The sequence below is a fragment of the Arachis stenosperma genome, chromosome 1 (genome assembly GCF_014773155.1).
Source record: "Arachis stenosperma cultivar V10309 chromosome 1, arast.V10309.gnm1.PFL2, whole genome shotgun sequence".
Taxonomy (NCBI): domain Eukaryota; kingdom Viridiplantae; phylum Streptophyta; class Magnoliopsida; order Fabales; family Fabaceae; genus Arachis; species Arachis stenosperma.
The window spans coordinates 134,837,596-134,852,353 of record NC_080377.1 but is presented as its reverse complement, the minus strand read 5'-3'; the positions used below and the strand labels follow the sequence as shown (position 1 = coordinate 134,852,353).

Here is a 14,758-nt window from a genome sequence, read left to right as displayed (position 1 = left end):
CGGTGGCGTCGGAAATAGATAATCTGTATCTCTCAGGACTTGAGACAAGATAAGGGTATTAGATCCACTCAACGGACTAAAGTGATCATCGGCTGGAATTACCAGCTGTGGTATGTAGGGCTCAAGTACCTGATATGGCTGTGATTCTGGTATGTATGGTGCCTGCTGCTCATATGCCGGCCACTCCTATTGCTGTTGGTCGTAGGACGGTGCCTGTAATTGCTGGGCATATGCCGGATCCTGAAATTGCTGGGCATATGCCAGATCCTGAAACTGCTACTCATATGCCGTCATTTGATACTGGTGCTCATATGCTTGGACTTGATACTGGTGTTCATATGCTGGAACCTAGTTAACAATTAATTACAGTTAATAGTAATTAATGATAATAGATAAACCTAAACAATAATAATTAATAATAATTTAAAACGGTAAAAATTAATAATAATAATAATAATAATAATAATAAATAAATAAATAAATAAATAAATAAATAAATAAATAATAATACCTGAAGCTGTTGCTGATGAGGCCGGACTTGCTGCTGAGGACCAGCTGGTTCTTTCAGTTGTGGCTGTGGTTCATTCGCACCAACCTCTTCACCTACAACTCTATCTGACAGTCGTAGATGAATTCCGTACTGTTGTGTGTACCACACGTAGTACACTGGGAGAGGATGAAAGTCGATAATCTCCTCGCCTAAGTGTAATATGTTATAGCAGTCAAATGTCTACATATTAACCCATTGACTGTAAATCTCTCCCCAGTCATGGTTCTGTGCTCCTGTCAACCGCTTGCAAGAATCACGACCAAGGTCGAATGTCGGGCCTGGTGGAAGCTGTTGCATCCCGAACTGTTGTCTAACTCGATCTGTCGGATGCCACTCTATGCACTTGAATGACACTAGCGGAGACTGCGTGGAGCACAAAAACAAATGGGCAGCGAGGTCATCTGGAACCCCCACTCCCATATACGGCTGCCATATAAACTGCACATTAGTTACCAAGAGGCCGATTAGGAAAATTATTCTTCTGAATAAAAACATTGGACATTAATGGTTAAAACTTACACCGTCAACTCCCATGTCATCGAGTCCTCGCCTAAAATGCGCAATAAGCCTCCGTATATATTTTGTATGTTGGCGCCAATGGCTCCACCTAAACAAAAACAGAACGATTGCAATAATAATAATAATAATAATAATAATAATAATAATAATAATAACAACAACAACAATAAGTACAGTAAAATACAATACCGTCGCGCAAGTGGATACCAACATTGCCGAGCTGATCGCGAGGTATAGGTGCCAGGAGCGGCATACGCTCCCACGCCCAAACAAAAAGCAGTATGAGGGGCCATCCATCTCTTTACAGTTGTATCATGATGCACTACACAACAATCTGTATAGGTGTGCCAGATTGGCTGCCCCCAACTGTAAGTTGGAATTCGGTGAAAATCGCAAAGTAGAGGCAGAAACTTCGAGTTCAATGAAGTGGTGGACTTATCCAAAAACACAATCGTTCCAAGCATGCAGAAAATGTGAGCCCGGACATACCGCCCAATGCGTGTCACACGGTTCGGTGTCTCTGCACCGCCAAACCCATGCAAGATTCACCTTACCCAAGACGTGATCCTGCAGACCTGGCTCCCGACCAAAACAAGCAATGCAGTTCTCCATAAAAAACTGGTGACTGTTGTCTGTTCTACCTGTCACGGGCTCCCCATTAACCGAGAGGCAAAGTATATACGTAACGTCTTCCAGCATCACCGTCACTTCCCCAACTGAAAGATAAAATGTGTGAGTTTTCGGCCTTTACCGTTCCACCAATGCACTCAGCAGTGCAGAATGACCTCTCATTTTGCCTACTCGCGAAACGTGTTGAAACCCAGTAAATGCTAATGATGCTGCAGCTACCTCGTTAAAGGTATCTGGCGGATCGAATTTTTTGGGCAACAAATTCCTGATAGCCTGCAAAAAGAAAAATAATAATTATTTAAATTCGAAATAATATCAGTTAATAGTTTATTTAAAAAATAATAACAACAATATTATTAAACGATATTTATTTATTATTATTAAAAATAATTTATTTATTTATTTATTAAACAATTTTCAAAATATAATAAAAAATTATTAAGTAATATTATTTATTATTAAAAAATAATAACAATTTATTATTATCCTAAATAATATTCTATTATTAAACGGTATCATTTATTATTAGAAAATATTAATAAATTATTAAAAAAATAAACATTTATTTATTAAATAGTATTATTTATTTTTTATTATAAAATAATAATAATCATTTATTATTATCATCCTAAACAGTATTTTATTATACTAATCATGATAACAATTTTTTTTCCCAAGAGTTAAGCATAATAATAATTCATGACTAACAGTATGATAAAAAATACTATTATTGATATCATAGACATAATAATAATAATAATAATAATAATAATAATAATAATAATAATATTAACAATAAATTTATTAATTAAAACATATAAATAAAGAATATAAATTTATTTATTCATTATGAAATTAAAAAAAATCACTTATCCATTGAAAATGATTTAGATATTTAATAAAGTGTTCTTCAGATAAAATAAAATTACGAACCATTTTTCCTTCTTTACTAAATAAAACTCCAAACTTTCACTGATTCTTCCTTCTCACAAACTTATTCCCTTTTACTCTCAACCCCAACCCTTTCACTCTTAAAACTTTCACTCACAGCAAGTAAAATGAAAAGAAAACGATAAAACACTCACGGCCTACGTTTTGCTTTTAAAAGCCGGCTCCACCACTTTCCTTTACACGTGTCACACATACAGGTGGGGAGGCTGCCAAACGCATTCCGTTTTGTCTGTGCATCCTAACAAATGTATGTTGCGTTTTGGAGCTTCGAGAACAGTCAAAGTTGCAGGACATGTTGGCATGCAGGGATAGGGACACGTTTTGAGGCTTCCTTCTCCTTCCCTTGCCAAACGCAAGCTGCGTTTTGCAGCTACATGCATCTTTTTAAATTTTAGCTCAGTTAAAACGTAACCTATGTTTTGCAGGTTACTGACTTTACTATTGATGGCCAATTGATGGTTACAAAACACAAAAGTTGCTGGCTCCCTAGCACTCCTCGTTTTATATTTGTGGATTACACATCATAGCACAATATAATTGCACATCATTATTTTAACTTCCATAAAAAAATTAATTTTTTAATTATTTTATATTTTAATATTAATAAATATCAAAATATAATTAAAATTTATCTAAATAATACTTTATATTTTATATATATACCGTTCTTGTATCTTATAAAATTTTAAAATTTATGTATGGCATATTTTGTATCATATCATGTCCCATATTTGCACAGCATCGCGTCGCGGCATCATAGACCTAAATTGATTTTTACTCTGTTTCAATAGCCTTTATAATTTGAGTAAATAGTCAAATTGGTCCCCAAAAGATAGCCCGATCTTCAAACGAGTCCCCGTAAGAAAAAGATAATAAAATTTGTCCCCAAAAAATTTAAAATTGGTAACGTTAGTCCTTCCGTCAAATGTTTGAGTAACGGCGTGAACATATGCTGACCTGGCCGTTAGTGTGACACGTCAGCGAAGGCTGAAACGGCGTCGTTTTCGTTGCTCCCCGTTACAACACTTGGGTTTTCATCCCTGTTTCGTATTCTCTCTCAACTTGCATCCTTCTTCTGAAAAGAAAGAACCCCTGCAATCCCTTCGTCTTAGTTGTTTTCTCCAGGAAGACGAAGCATTGAACAGCGACGACCAAGCTTGACTGACGACGACAGTGTGCTGGAGTTGTTGGTGACTGGTTTGCGACCACATTGGTCAACCGAAAAGGGCTCTCCATCGCCTTGCGTGAGAGGTAGGTTAGCTTTGTTTTCTCATTTTCTGAGAGTGGTTGTGGTTTTATCCCCTGATCAATGTGGTTGTATTATCGTTGAAAATCCATTGTTACTGTTTGCAATGTTAAGGTTTAGGAGAATGTGTTCAGGCTTAGGGCTCTGTTGATTATCCATGATATGACCCTATTTTTAGATTCTTGAGAACGTTGTTTGTGCTCTGTGTAGCTGCATGTGTATGTGTTAGATTTATTTTGGGAGTTGATGTTGAATATGCATTGCCTCTCCATGAAATAAATTTGCATCAGTTGTGTGTGTTGCCGTTTTGGTTTCAGATGGAAGGTCCCCCAATGACCTTTGTATTTCACCATGGTGGGAAGTTCCAAACAGATGAATCAGGCTATCTGTGTTATGAACCAGATAATACTGAAGTTTTAATGGATGTAGATTCAGACACTCTAGATGTTTTCTTTGTGAAGGGATACTACAAGGAGCTAGGATATGCTGAGATGAACAATTACTTATGGAAAGTTCTTGGAATGCTGCTGGATAATGGGTTGAGGAAGCTAGAAAATGACACTGATCTGTTGGAATTGGTTAAGGATTGCAGAAGGAATCATCACCTCATCAACATCTATTTTGAGCATGTAGTGTCTAAGCCACACGTGGTTGACTGCATGAGCAAGGATGATGATGAAGTACTCTGTTTGCCAACCATGACTGAAGAAGCAAAGAAACTGAACAAGGACCACAATGATGCAATGTCCCAAGATTACTGTAAGACAACAAAAAAATCACCTAAGCCAAAAAGAGCCAAAATTCAGCCCACTCCTAAGGCCATTCCTCAGCCCACACCTAAGGCTACTCCTCAGCCCATACCTGAGCCCACTCATCAGCCCACACCTGAGCCCACTCCTCAGCCTAAACCTCAGCCCACACCTCAGCCCGAACCTCAGTCCGTACCTCAGCCCACTCCTAAGCCCACTCCAAAGTCCAAAACCAAGGCCATGCAAAATCTCATGATTATAGCAGCCGACAAGATCAGGAAGAAGGTGAAAGCCACAACCAGTACAAGATCTGGAAGGCAGGTTAAGGCAACTCCACTTGCAGATGATAGTCAATCTCATGATTCATATGATAGTGCTAAAGAAAGTTTGTACAAGCCTCCAAAAGTTGCAGGAGATTCCATATACAGTAGTGACAGTGATAGTGGAGTTAATGGAGTAGAGTCTTCTTGGGCCAATAAAGTATATCACAGAGAAAAGCATAAGCCTGCTGCTGACAGAACAAGAGACAAAGCTATTGACACTGATGACTCCAGCTATGAGGACATTGAGTCTGATGAATGCTCTGATGGAGGTATTAATATATTAATAGATCCTATTCAACTAATTTATTTTTCTACACAAATCTTATGATATTTTCATGTAATTTCAGAGTCAGATGACGAATTTGATTGGGAAGAATCATTAGATGGAGATGAATGGAAGTCAGAAGATTCTGCCCATGAGTTAGACTCTGAAGATCAAGGGTCAACTGTGTATCCATATTATAATGACAAGGCCAAATTTGGTGATCTGAAGTTTGAGGTAAGTATGGTTTTCAAATTCAAGCAACATTTTATGGCTGCCACTAGAGATTACACTATACAATGTTGTAGGAATATTAGGTTCTGTAAGAATGACAAGGTTAGAGTAAGAGTGGTTTGTAAGTGTGAAGACTGTCCATGGATAGTATATTGTAGACACAACCCCAGTGATGGTTCCTGGCAGATAAAAACACTAGTTGACAATCACACTTGTGCAAGAAAGCGAAAAAATAGAGCTGCTACATTAGAATGGACTGTGAACAGGTTATACCCAAAACTTAGGAAGCACCCTAAGATGAAGCATAGGGAGGTGTATGAGTGGTTTGTTAGGAAGTGCAACGTGAAGCTGAATAGTTCATGCATTACCCGAGCTCTTAAGGCATCTAGGAAGATAGTTGAAGGGGATGAGATTGCTCAATACGGGTTGATATGGGATTATGCACATGAATTGCTCACTGCCAACCCAGGTTCCACAGTTCAGGTGGGTGTGATTCCCATAACTGATAATCCGCCTCAGTTCGAGAGATTTTATGTCTGTCTAGATGCTTGTAAGAAGGGTTTCAAAGTAGGCTGTAGGCCATTGATAGGTCTAGATGGGGCATTCCTGAAAACATTACACGGAGGATAGCTTCTCACTGCATGCGGACAGGATGCAAACAATCACAGTTTTGTGATTGCATACGCAATTGTTGATGTTGAGAACAAAGAGAACTGAAAATGGTTCTTGGAGCTGCTCCTATCAGACCTGGGAGAATATGAGGCAAAGAACTTGTGTTTCATATCAGACATGCAAAAGGTGAGGACTAATTTGAATCACGATTTGATTTTTATGGACTATTTTGATTTAATGATGTTTCTTTGAGGACTTTAATGACTGTAAATCTTATCGGGGTTGACTGTTTGTGCAGGGGTTAATACCAGCAGTCAAAGAACTCGTCCTAGCAGTTTCACACAGATTTTGTGTGTGGCATTTGTGGAGGAACTTCTCCAAACAGTGGGGCAGTGTCGAACTTAAGGACTTGGTCTGGGAGTGTGCAAGATCTAGGACCCCGGTTGAGATCGAAAGGAATATGAATAGAGTCAAAAGGATTAATCAAAAAGCTTGGGAATACTTAGCCAAGTGACCGAAGGAAGCTTGGACCAAAGCCCATTTCAGTGAAGGGCCAAAGGTCGACAACATTTGCAACAACGCTTGTGAATCCTTCAATGCAAAGATGAAGCATGACAGAGGTAAGCCTATTCTGAGTTTGGCAGAGGAGGTACGAAGAATGGTTATGAAAAGCATGTCTGATAATAGACTGAAGCTTCTAAGTTATCAAGGAAAACTTCCTCCAGTTCAGCAAAGTAGGCTAGAATCTCTTATTAAGTTATCCAGAAACTGGGCTCCCTACTGGTCGGGTGATGCTAAAGAGAAAGTATACGAAGTTCAAGGATGGCCTACTAATATGGTGGTAGATTTAGGGAAGCATACTTGCTCCTGCAGGTTTTGGCAGTTAACAGGTTGAATTCATAACTGATTTCATTTTTCATATGCATACCATGATTCATACTTAACTGAATGAATTTTTTTTCTAAAATATATAGGAATGCCTTGTATGCACGCAATATCAGCCATTCAAGAAAAAAATGATAAGAGGCCTGAGGAGTATTGCCACGAATGGTTGAGCATGGATGCTTACAGAAGAACATACCAATTCAATGTTAATCCTGTAAAGGGACAAGATCTATAGGAGAAAACTGGTTCTCCTGCACCTGTTCCACCTCCTATCAAACCTAAACCAGGCAGACCAACAACAAATAGAAGGAAGGACAAGGACGAAGGACCCACTGGCACGAAGACAAAAATGAAAAGAAAGTATGCTCCAATTCGGTGCATGTACTGTGGAGAGGTGGGCCACAACAAGAAAACTTGCAACAAGAAAAAGCAAGACGATGCTCAGGAGAAAGCAAGGATGATGCAATTGCAGCTTGCTACTGTTCAACAACCACAACCTGCACCTGGTTCAGAAACAGAAAAGGAAGATCATACTCAGCCCATACAGACACCACCTGCAGTAGCAGTAGCTGCTCCAGATGAACAGACTGAAATTCCTGTTACTCAGCATGCTCAGCTTTCATGGACACAACAATCCCAAACCTCAACCACTGTCACTCAGGTAATCTTGCCCATGACTTTTAATTTGAGCATTGGTTACTTGTAGCTATTTTTGATTTCACACAATGATGATAACTGTTTGATACAGACTAGAAAAAGAGGAAGGCCTCCAAAACTCCATGTCACCAGGGCCAGGGCAAAGGGAAATGTCTCTCCAGGAGCAGTTGCTGTATCTGCTAAAACCATCAAGGGTAGCAGCTCCGTAACAGCCAAGAAACTTGCCAGCTTCATGACATTTGTTCCAACTCCGGGTTTCAAACCTTCCAGAAAAAAAGACATGGAATGACTTCAAGACTTGAAGACATAAAATATAGGGCAATTAGTATCTGTTATTTTATCAGGGCTAAATTTTACCATTTATAAACAATGTGGTAGTTGTCGTATCTTCAATAGCCCTATTTTTTGTATAGCCCTTTATGGTATACTGCTTTCAACTGTCAGCTACTACCTTTGGGATTATTATCATGTTAAAACAATGTTCTTATTTGAATCTGAGACAATGGAAACTAGTTCACCATTGGTGATGTTGTGATGTTATGCTATTCCTACTTCACTTAATTTTAATTCTGCTTATTCTGATTTTCTTACATTATGTTATGATTAACAATAATGTTGCATGTAAATAACCTTTTTACTAGTAAAGAAACATGAAAATACAAGGTTTTCACAACAACAGAAAACTGTCAAGATTTAGAGCATCATCCTTTTCACCTTTTCAAAGAAACTGTTTCACTTCCCACTAAAGAACATACACATAATCATAAAAACCACAATCACAACTATTAATCCAAAATACAGTTACATCCTAAGTGCTTTTACTTCAGCTTCTAACGTCATCATTCTCCAAGATATGTTATGGTTCATCAAAGCAGCATCACTCTCCATTTGTGCATCAGTTTTAACTTCTCCTAAGTGCTCTAATCCTTCATACTTGTCGTCCTCAACCCACCTAAAGTAATTGCAGTGGCTGCCCTTCTGCACAACATCAGGGTACCAAAATGTCAAAATCCAACTCAAATCATTTGAAGTTTCAATAAGACTACATTGATAACTCACCCGGTATCTTGGACAAGCATGGAACAATCTATCAGGATTTTCTCTTGTCCCAGACTTCTTGATCACTGTCTTCAGCCCACAAAAGCAAACTTGGTCGGAGTTCTTCCTCCGCCACCGCAGCAAAAAATTTGAGGCATGGCTTCCGTGTGATTGCGACACTTGTCGACTGCGACCCCCACTTACGCTACCCATCGTGCAATCGGTCACGAATTTTCGGCCTCTGCAGAATCAATCTCAAGTTGCACCAACAATAGCAATTTAAAACGAAAAGGGGATTAGGGTTTACAGACCTAAGACTAATTTGACATACATATGGAAACATATTTTGTCACCAGCCATTCTGCGCCAAGCTGGCATGCTCATATACCACACTGACAGCCCCATAAGCAACACTTAACGGCGTCACTGACAGAATTGACGAAAATTTGACGGAAAGACTAACGTTACCAATTTTAAATTTTTCGGAGACAAATTTTATTATCTTTTTCTTACGGAAATTCGTTTGAAGATCGGGCTATCTTTTGGGAATCAATTTGACTATATACTCTTTATAATTTTTGCTAATTTTTAAATTAATGGCTGAATTAACTTTATCTCTTAATCTTTTCCTTGAAATTTCAGCGAAGAGGGGTCATTTTGATTTCAGCACTAGCCAAATTACACAAAAATTACAAGTTGAAAACAGAGGAATGAAGTCATTTTTAAATGTGGCGGGGATAAGCCCCGATCGGTGAACTCAGGATGAAAGCAAGAAGAAGAAGAAGTGATGAATATCTCCGAACAGCGGTGGGTTTCATTGCTGAGCAAGTGCTGCACCGTGAGGACCACCAAGCAAGTCCACGCTCAAATCTACACAACCGGCTTCCACGACGACCCAATCGTCTTCGGGAAGTTTCTTCTCCACTGCGCAGTTTCCGTATCCGATGCTCTCCACTACGCTCGCCGTCTCTTCCACCACTTCCGTAACCCTGACACCTTCATGTACAACACCCTCATTCGCGCACTCGCTCTCTCAGAAATCCCTCACCATGCCATTCACCCCTTCCTCCAAATGCGCCGCCACGACACCCTTATTCCCGATAGCTTCACTTTCGCTTTTGCGCTCAAAGGACTCGCTAACTGCGGAGACCTCAGAGCTGGTTTTCAGTTGCATTGTCAAGCTCTACGTCATTGCTTTCATAGCCATGTTTTTGTTGGGACGACATTGATCAGTATGTATGGCGAATGCGGTGATTCTTGCTCTGCAAGGAAGGTGTTCGAGGAAATGCCAGACCCAAATGTTGTAACTTGGAATGCTGTTGTCACTGCTTGTTTCAGGTGTGGGGATATCTGTGGCGCGCAAAGTGCGTTTGAACAGATGCCTATTAGGAATTTGACCTCTTGGAATGTGATGCTTGCTGGTTACACCAAAGCAGGGGAGCTTGAGTTGGCAAGTAGAGTTTATTCTGAGATGACTCTGAAGGATGGTGTTTCTTGGAGTACCATGATTGTTGGGTTTGCTCACAATGGTTATTTTGATGAAGCTTTTGGGTTTTTCAGGGAGATGCTGCGAGAGGGGATCAGGCCGAATGAGGTGAGCCTTACTGGGGTGTTGTCTGCTTGCGCTCAAGCCGGGGCGTTTGCGTTTGGAAAGATTTTACATGGGTGTATGGAGAAAGCTGGGTTTCTTCACATTGTTTCGGTGAATAATGCTCTCATAGATACCTACTCCAAATGTGGGAATGTGGCCATGGCTAGGTTAGTGTTTGAAAATGTGCCGATGGCGAGGAACATTGTGACATGGACGTCAATGATAGCAGGCCTCGCAATGCAGGGTCATGGAGAAGAGGCAATACGGCTTTTCCATGAGATGGAAGACTCTGGAGTTAGGCCGGATGGTATTACCTTCATCTCTCTTCTATATGCTTGTAGCCATAGCGGCTTGGTTGACCAAGGTTGTGCTTATTTTTCCAAGATGAAGAATATGTATGGTATTGTACCTGCTGTTGAGCATTATGGTTGTATGGTTGATCTGTATGGTCGAGCCGCTCAGTTGCAGAAAGCCTATGAATTTGTATGTCAAATGCCAATTTCACCCAACGCTATCATTTGGAGGACTCTCCTAGGGGCTTGCAGCATTCATGGTAATATTGAGTTGGCAGAGCTTGTGAAAGCAAGGCTTGCTGAGATGGATCCAAACAACTCTGGTGACCATGTACTGCTCTCCAATGTTTATGCTGTAGCAGGGAAATGGATGGATGTTGCCAGCATAAGAAGAACAATGACTGAAAGGAGCATGAAAAAAACACCTGGTTGGAGCATGATTGAAATTGACAAAGTCATATATGGTTTTGTGGCAGGTGAAAAGCCGAACGAGGTTACAGAAGAGGCTCATAGTAAATTGAGGGAAATCATGCTGAGACTCAGAGCAGAAGTAGGCTATGCGCCCCAAGTAAGGAGTGTCTTGCATGATATTGAAGAGGAGGAAAAAGAGGATTCGGTGTCTAAGCACAGCGAGAAGCTTGCTGCAGCTTTTGGAATAGCAAAAGTTCCTAAGGGAAGGGTTTTAAGAATAGTGAAGAACCTGAGGGTTTGTGGGGACTGCCATACTTACATGAAGCTGATTTCTAAAGTTTATGAGGTAGAAATCATTGTGAGAGATAGAAGCCGCTTCCACTCATTCAAAGATGGTTTTTGTTCTTGCAGAGATTATTGGTGAGTGGCGATAAAAGTGATTTTTTAAGTCTACCTTGATTGCTTTCACCGAATTGACAGAACTAGATAACTCAATGCTGATGCCATAACAACATTGGACATATCTGAATCATGATAATCAGGTAGGCTTCCAGAGAAGCATTCAGCTATTCTGTCAAGTGTTAACCAAGAGGAAATTGAGTTAAACGAGGACTGTTTAGAAGTATAGCAGAGCTAAAGCCTGAAAGCTACCTTGTTTCTGATCACAACAATACCGAAGTGGTGGTTTGCGGATAGAGTTCGTGAACAGAGGTTACCACCCATCAAAATTCAAGTGGTTAATTTAACATTGCACGTTATTTGGTGGCAATGTTAGTGCTCAATTCTCTCAGTCATTGGAGCAATACAGTGGTAACTAAAGTGAAAGAAATGAAACGTTATCGACTCAGTGCATTCAATGCAGCAGGAGAGCTTATAATGACACTCATAAAAAAACACTATCGACCTGTGTATTAAAGTTGAATTGATTCAACTCAGGATTTCAGCCTTAATTCCAAATTTTCTTCAGCCTTTGATTTTTTTCTTATGTTAACAATTGTTTATTAGATAAATTGACAGTGTGTATTAGAAAAGAAAGAGGAGAGAAAAAAACAACTTATTTCAGTTTCTCCCGAGAGAAATGGCTGTTCCCTAATCAAGGTCAAGGATAAAAATGAGGTGCCCTATTCAACATTCAATTCAATAAACCTTGGCAGTTGAAAATTTGCTTGAAGAGGCACCAAAAGTCAAAAGAATTAATTTTCAAATAAATGCATGCAAGTAGAGTTATCCTACAACACTAGAGCCTTGCCAAGTTGCATCCGAATGGTCTGGGGCCAAGTGATATTTGGAGAGTCAAAGGGGGGTTAACTGAAATATTTGAAAGAGAGTGTGAGACACTGAGACACCCAGTAGTTACACCAAGCATACAAAGTCGATGACGTGTCATTGCAGTTTTCAGAATTTTTCTCCACCAAAAGAAAAAAATATCTCCACCGTGTTCCAGCAGTGCCTACTTGTTGGACTCGAAGCTCTTCCCCTGTAATCTAACAATGGCGCTCTCTGCAACATTCAAGCCTTTTTCACCTCAAAGCTTCAATCTATACTCCAAAATCCGCAGACCCTTTTCCTCTCACTCTCTCACTCTCCTCAAGGTTCGCGCTTCAACCACTCTTGATTATTCCAACGTCTCCGCCAACCCAAAACCCTCACCTTTGAAGGTAATAATAAATTAATAACTGGCTCTTCTAACCCTTTATTCCTTAAATTGTTTATTTTACTTCTGTGATCTGTGTTAAAAATTGAAATTTGGATTTATTTTTATTTATTTTATTGTGCTTGTGCATGCCAAACTTCAGAGAATTTGTGTGACTGTGACTCATGATTTGTACCCTTTTTTTATTCTTGATCAGACTAGTAATTGGCAATGGAAATTCAATGACAATTCTATAAACATCTATTATGAGGAACATGCGAAGGAGGCTGAGGAGCCTTCCCAGAATATCTTGCTGATGCCGACTATTTCTGATGTCAGCACTGTTGAGGAATGGAGATTAGTAGCTGGTGACATTGTTCAGCGTAACGGCAACGTCAATTGGCGTGCAACCATAGTTGATTGGCCTGGTCTCGGCTATTCGGATCGGCCGAAGATTGATTACAATGCCGATGTATTGGAAAGCTTTCTGGTTGATTTCATCAATTCACCCACTGGTCCAATAAAACCAGGTACTGGGGGAGGCCATCTTATTTTGTATTAAATTAGACTAAGATTTATATAGCTTTGAAGTATATCTGTTTAATCATTCTTTTTATCTTCATGGGATGGTTAGGTTGCAATTGCTGGTTATCTTTCTCTTTTCATTTTTCATACTTTAAATTCTTGTCCACAGCAATTTTCATTTGTATATCTGATTCTGTGTGGGGTTTAGTTTGGAAGTTTAAGTAGTATTTACAAACTGAGTAACTTCCACTATGAATTTTTGCTAAGGTAGTTCTTTATGATGGATATATTTCTTCCATTGTATTCTTGAATATTTATGCCTATCACGAATGATGATTCTTCTTGTGAATTGTTGGAGCAATGTATGCCTTATGTTTATCCATTGTCTTCAGTTTGCATTATTTCCTCAAGGATGTATATTTCTTTCCTTAAGCAGTTTGATATGTCCAACCAATCCTGGATTGTATTGATTAGTGCTTAGACTGCTTACGACTAACATTGTCCGTTAAACTAGAGAACGATTTGATAATATTCGGAGGAGGGCATGCTGCATCAATAGTGGTCCGTGCGGCAAAAAAGGGTTTGGTGAAGCCCAAAGCTGTAGCTGCAGTTGCACCAACTTGGGCTGGACCCCTTCCTATTGTGTTTGGTCGAGATTCCAGCATGGAAACAAGGTAATGTTTCTGTTGCACTTCTTTTTCCGGTGATGATCATATTTTCGTTACTCTGCATTGCTTTCTGGTAACTACTTAACGGAAAGCAGATTTAACCTGATTATCTTAAATATTAACTAAAAATCAAAAGAATTTTTGTTTGATTTGTCCAAAGGAACACTAATATGAATAATATAACTGGTTTCTCTGCTCTTTCTCTCATAAACTTTACAGATATGGTCTTCTAAGAGGCACATTAAAGGCTCCTGCAGTTGGCTGGATGATGTATAACATGCTTGTCAGCAACGAGAAATCGATCCAATCGCAGTACAAATCCCATGTCTATGAAAACCCGGATAACGTGACTCCAGGAATTGTGGAAAGCAGATACGCATTGACAAAACGAAAAGGAGCACGATACTTGCCGGCTGCTTTCTTGACTGGGGAATTGGACCCCGTAACATCTCGTGAAGAGTTCCTCGAACTCTTTGCGGGTTTGGAAGGAAAGACACCGGTGTTGGTTGTATCAGCCAAAGGAGCTCCAAAGAGGTCAAAGGCTGAGATGGAAGCTCTTAAGGGAGCCAAAGGGGTGAGCAAGTTTGTGGAGGTTCCAGGTGCACTTCTTCCACAAGAGGAGTATCCTGCTATAGTTGCACAAGAGCTTTATAAGTTCTTGGAAGAATACATTGTCTCTGCTGTTTAAAGTTTAAACTTGACACTTTTTTCCCTTAATAATATACTGAGGTTCTGTAACTTTTCCCCTTTCCTATGGGAAAATTCTTATAGACTCACAAGTTTAGTATATCATTGTTAATCACACAAATATTTAAGTTGGCAATACCTATAAATGATTAAGTGTATCTTAGATAAAGTTAGTGGGATTCTCTTTTCTTCCGAATGCACTTAATAATATTAGATTTGTCATTTGTGTCTAGATAAGGATTCTGCGTATATATGTAATTTCTTTTAATTTGCTTGTAATTTCTTTTCCATCGG

The 14,758-nt window shown here is 39.4% G+C and overlaps 2 protein-coding genes across 2 annotated transcripts; both read left to right on the top strand.

Moving 5' to 3' along the window:
- The first annotated feature begins 9,383 nt into the window (after nt 1-9,383).
- Nucleotides 9,384-12,072, top strand: LOC130942058 (pentatricopeptide repeat-containing protein At1g74630). Its single transcript, XM_057870737.1, has one exon. It carries the CDS (start codon nt 9,444-9,446, stop codon nt 11,373-11,375), a length of 1,932 nt encoding a protein of 643 aa, XP_057726720.1. The 5' UTR covers nt 9,384-9,443; the 3' UTR covers nt 11,376-12,072.
- Nucleotides 12,073-12,262: 190 nt separating this feature from the next.
- On the top strand, nt 12,263-14,758 carry LOC130942059 (uncharacterized). The gene is made up of 4 exons (XM_057870739.1): nt 12,263-12,609; nt 12,802-13,114; nt 13,624-13,783; nt 13,997-14,758. Exons 1-4 carry the CDS (start codon nt 12,442-12,444, stop codon nt 14,463-14,465), a joined length of 1,110 nt encoding a protein of 369 aa, XP_057726722.1. The 5' UTR covers nt 12,263-12,441; the 3' UTR covers nt 14,466-14,758.

What these genes read in the sequence shown, in the direction of transcription:
- LOC130942058 (XM_057870737.1), top strand. Translation starts at nt 9,444, where the DNA reads ATGAATATCTCCGAACAGCGGTGGGTTTCATTGCTGAGCAAGTGCTGC.
- LOC130942059 (XM_057870739.1), top strand. Translation starts at nt 12,442, where the DNA reads ATGGCGCTCTCTGCAACATTCAAGCCTTTTTCACCTCAAAGCTTCAAT. An exon ending in CAAAACCCTCACCTTTGAAG is followed by an intron (nt 12,610 to 12,801) that starts GTAATAATAAAT and finishes ATTCTTGATCAG; the next exon opens with ACTAGTAATTGGCAATGGAA. An exon ending in CACTGGTCCAATAAAACCAG is followed by an intron (nt 13,115 to 13,623) that starts GTACTGGGGGAG and finishes CCGTTAAACTAG; the next exon opens with AGAACGATTTGATAATATTC.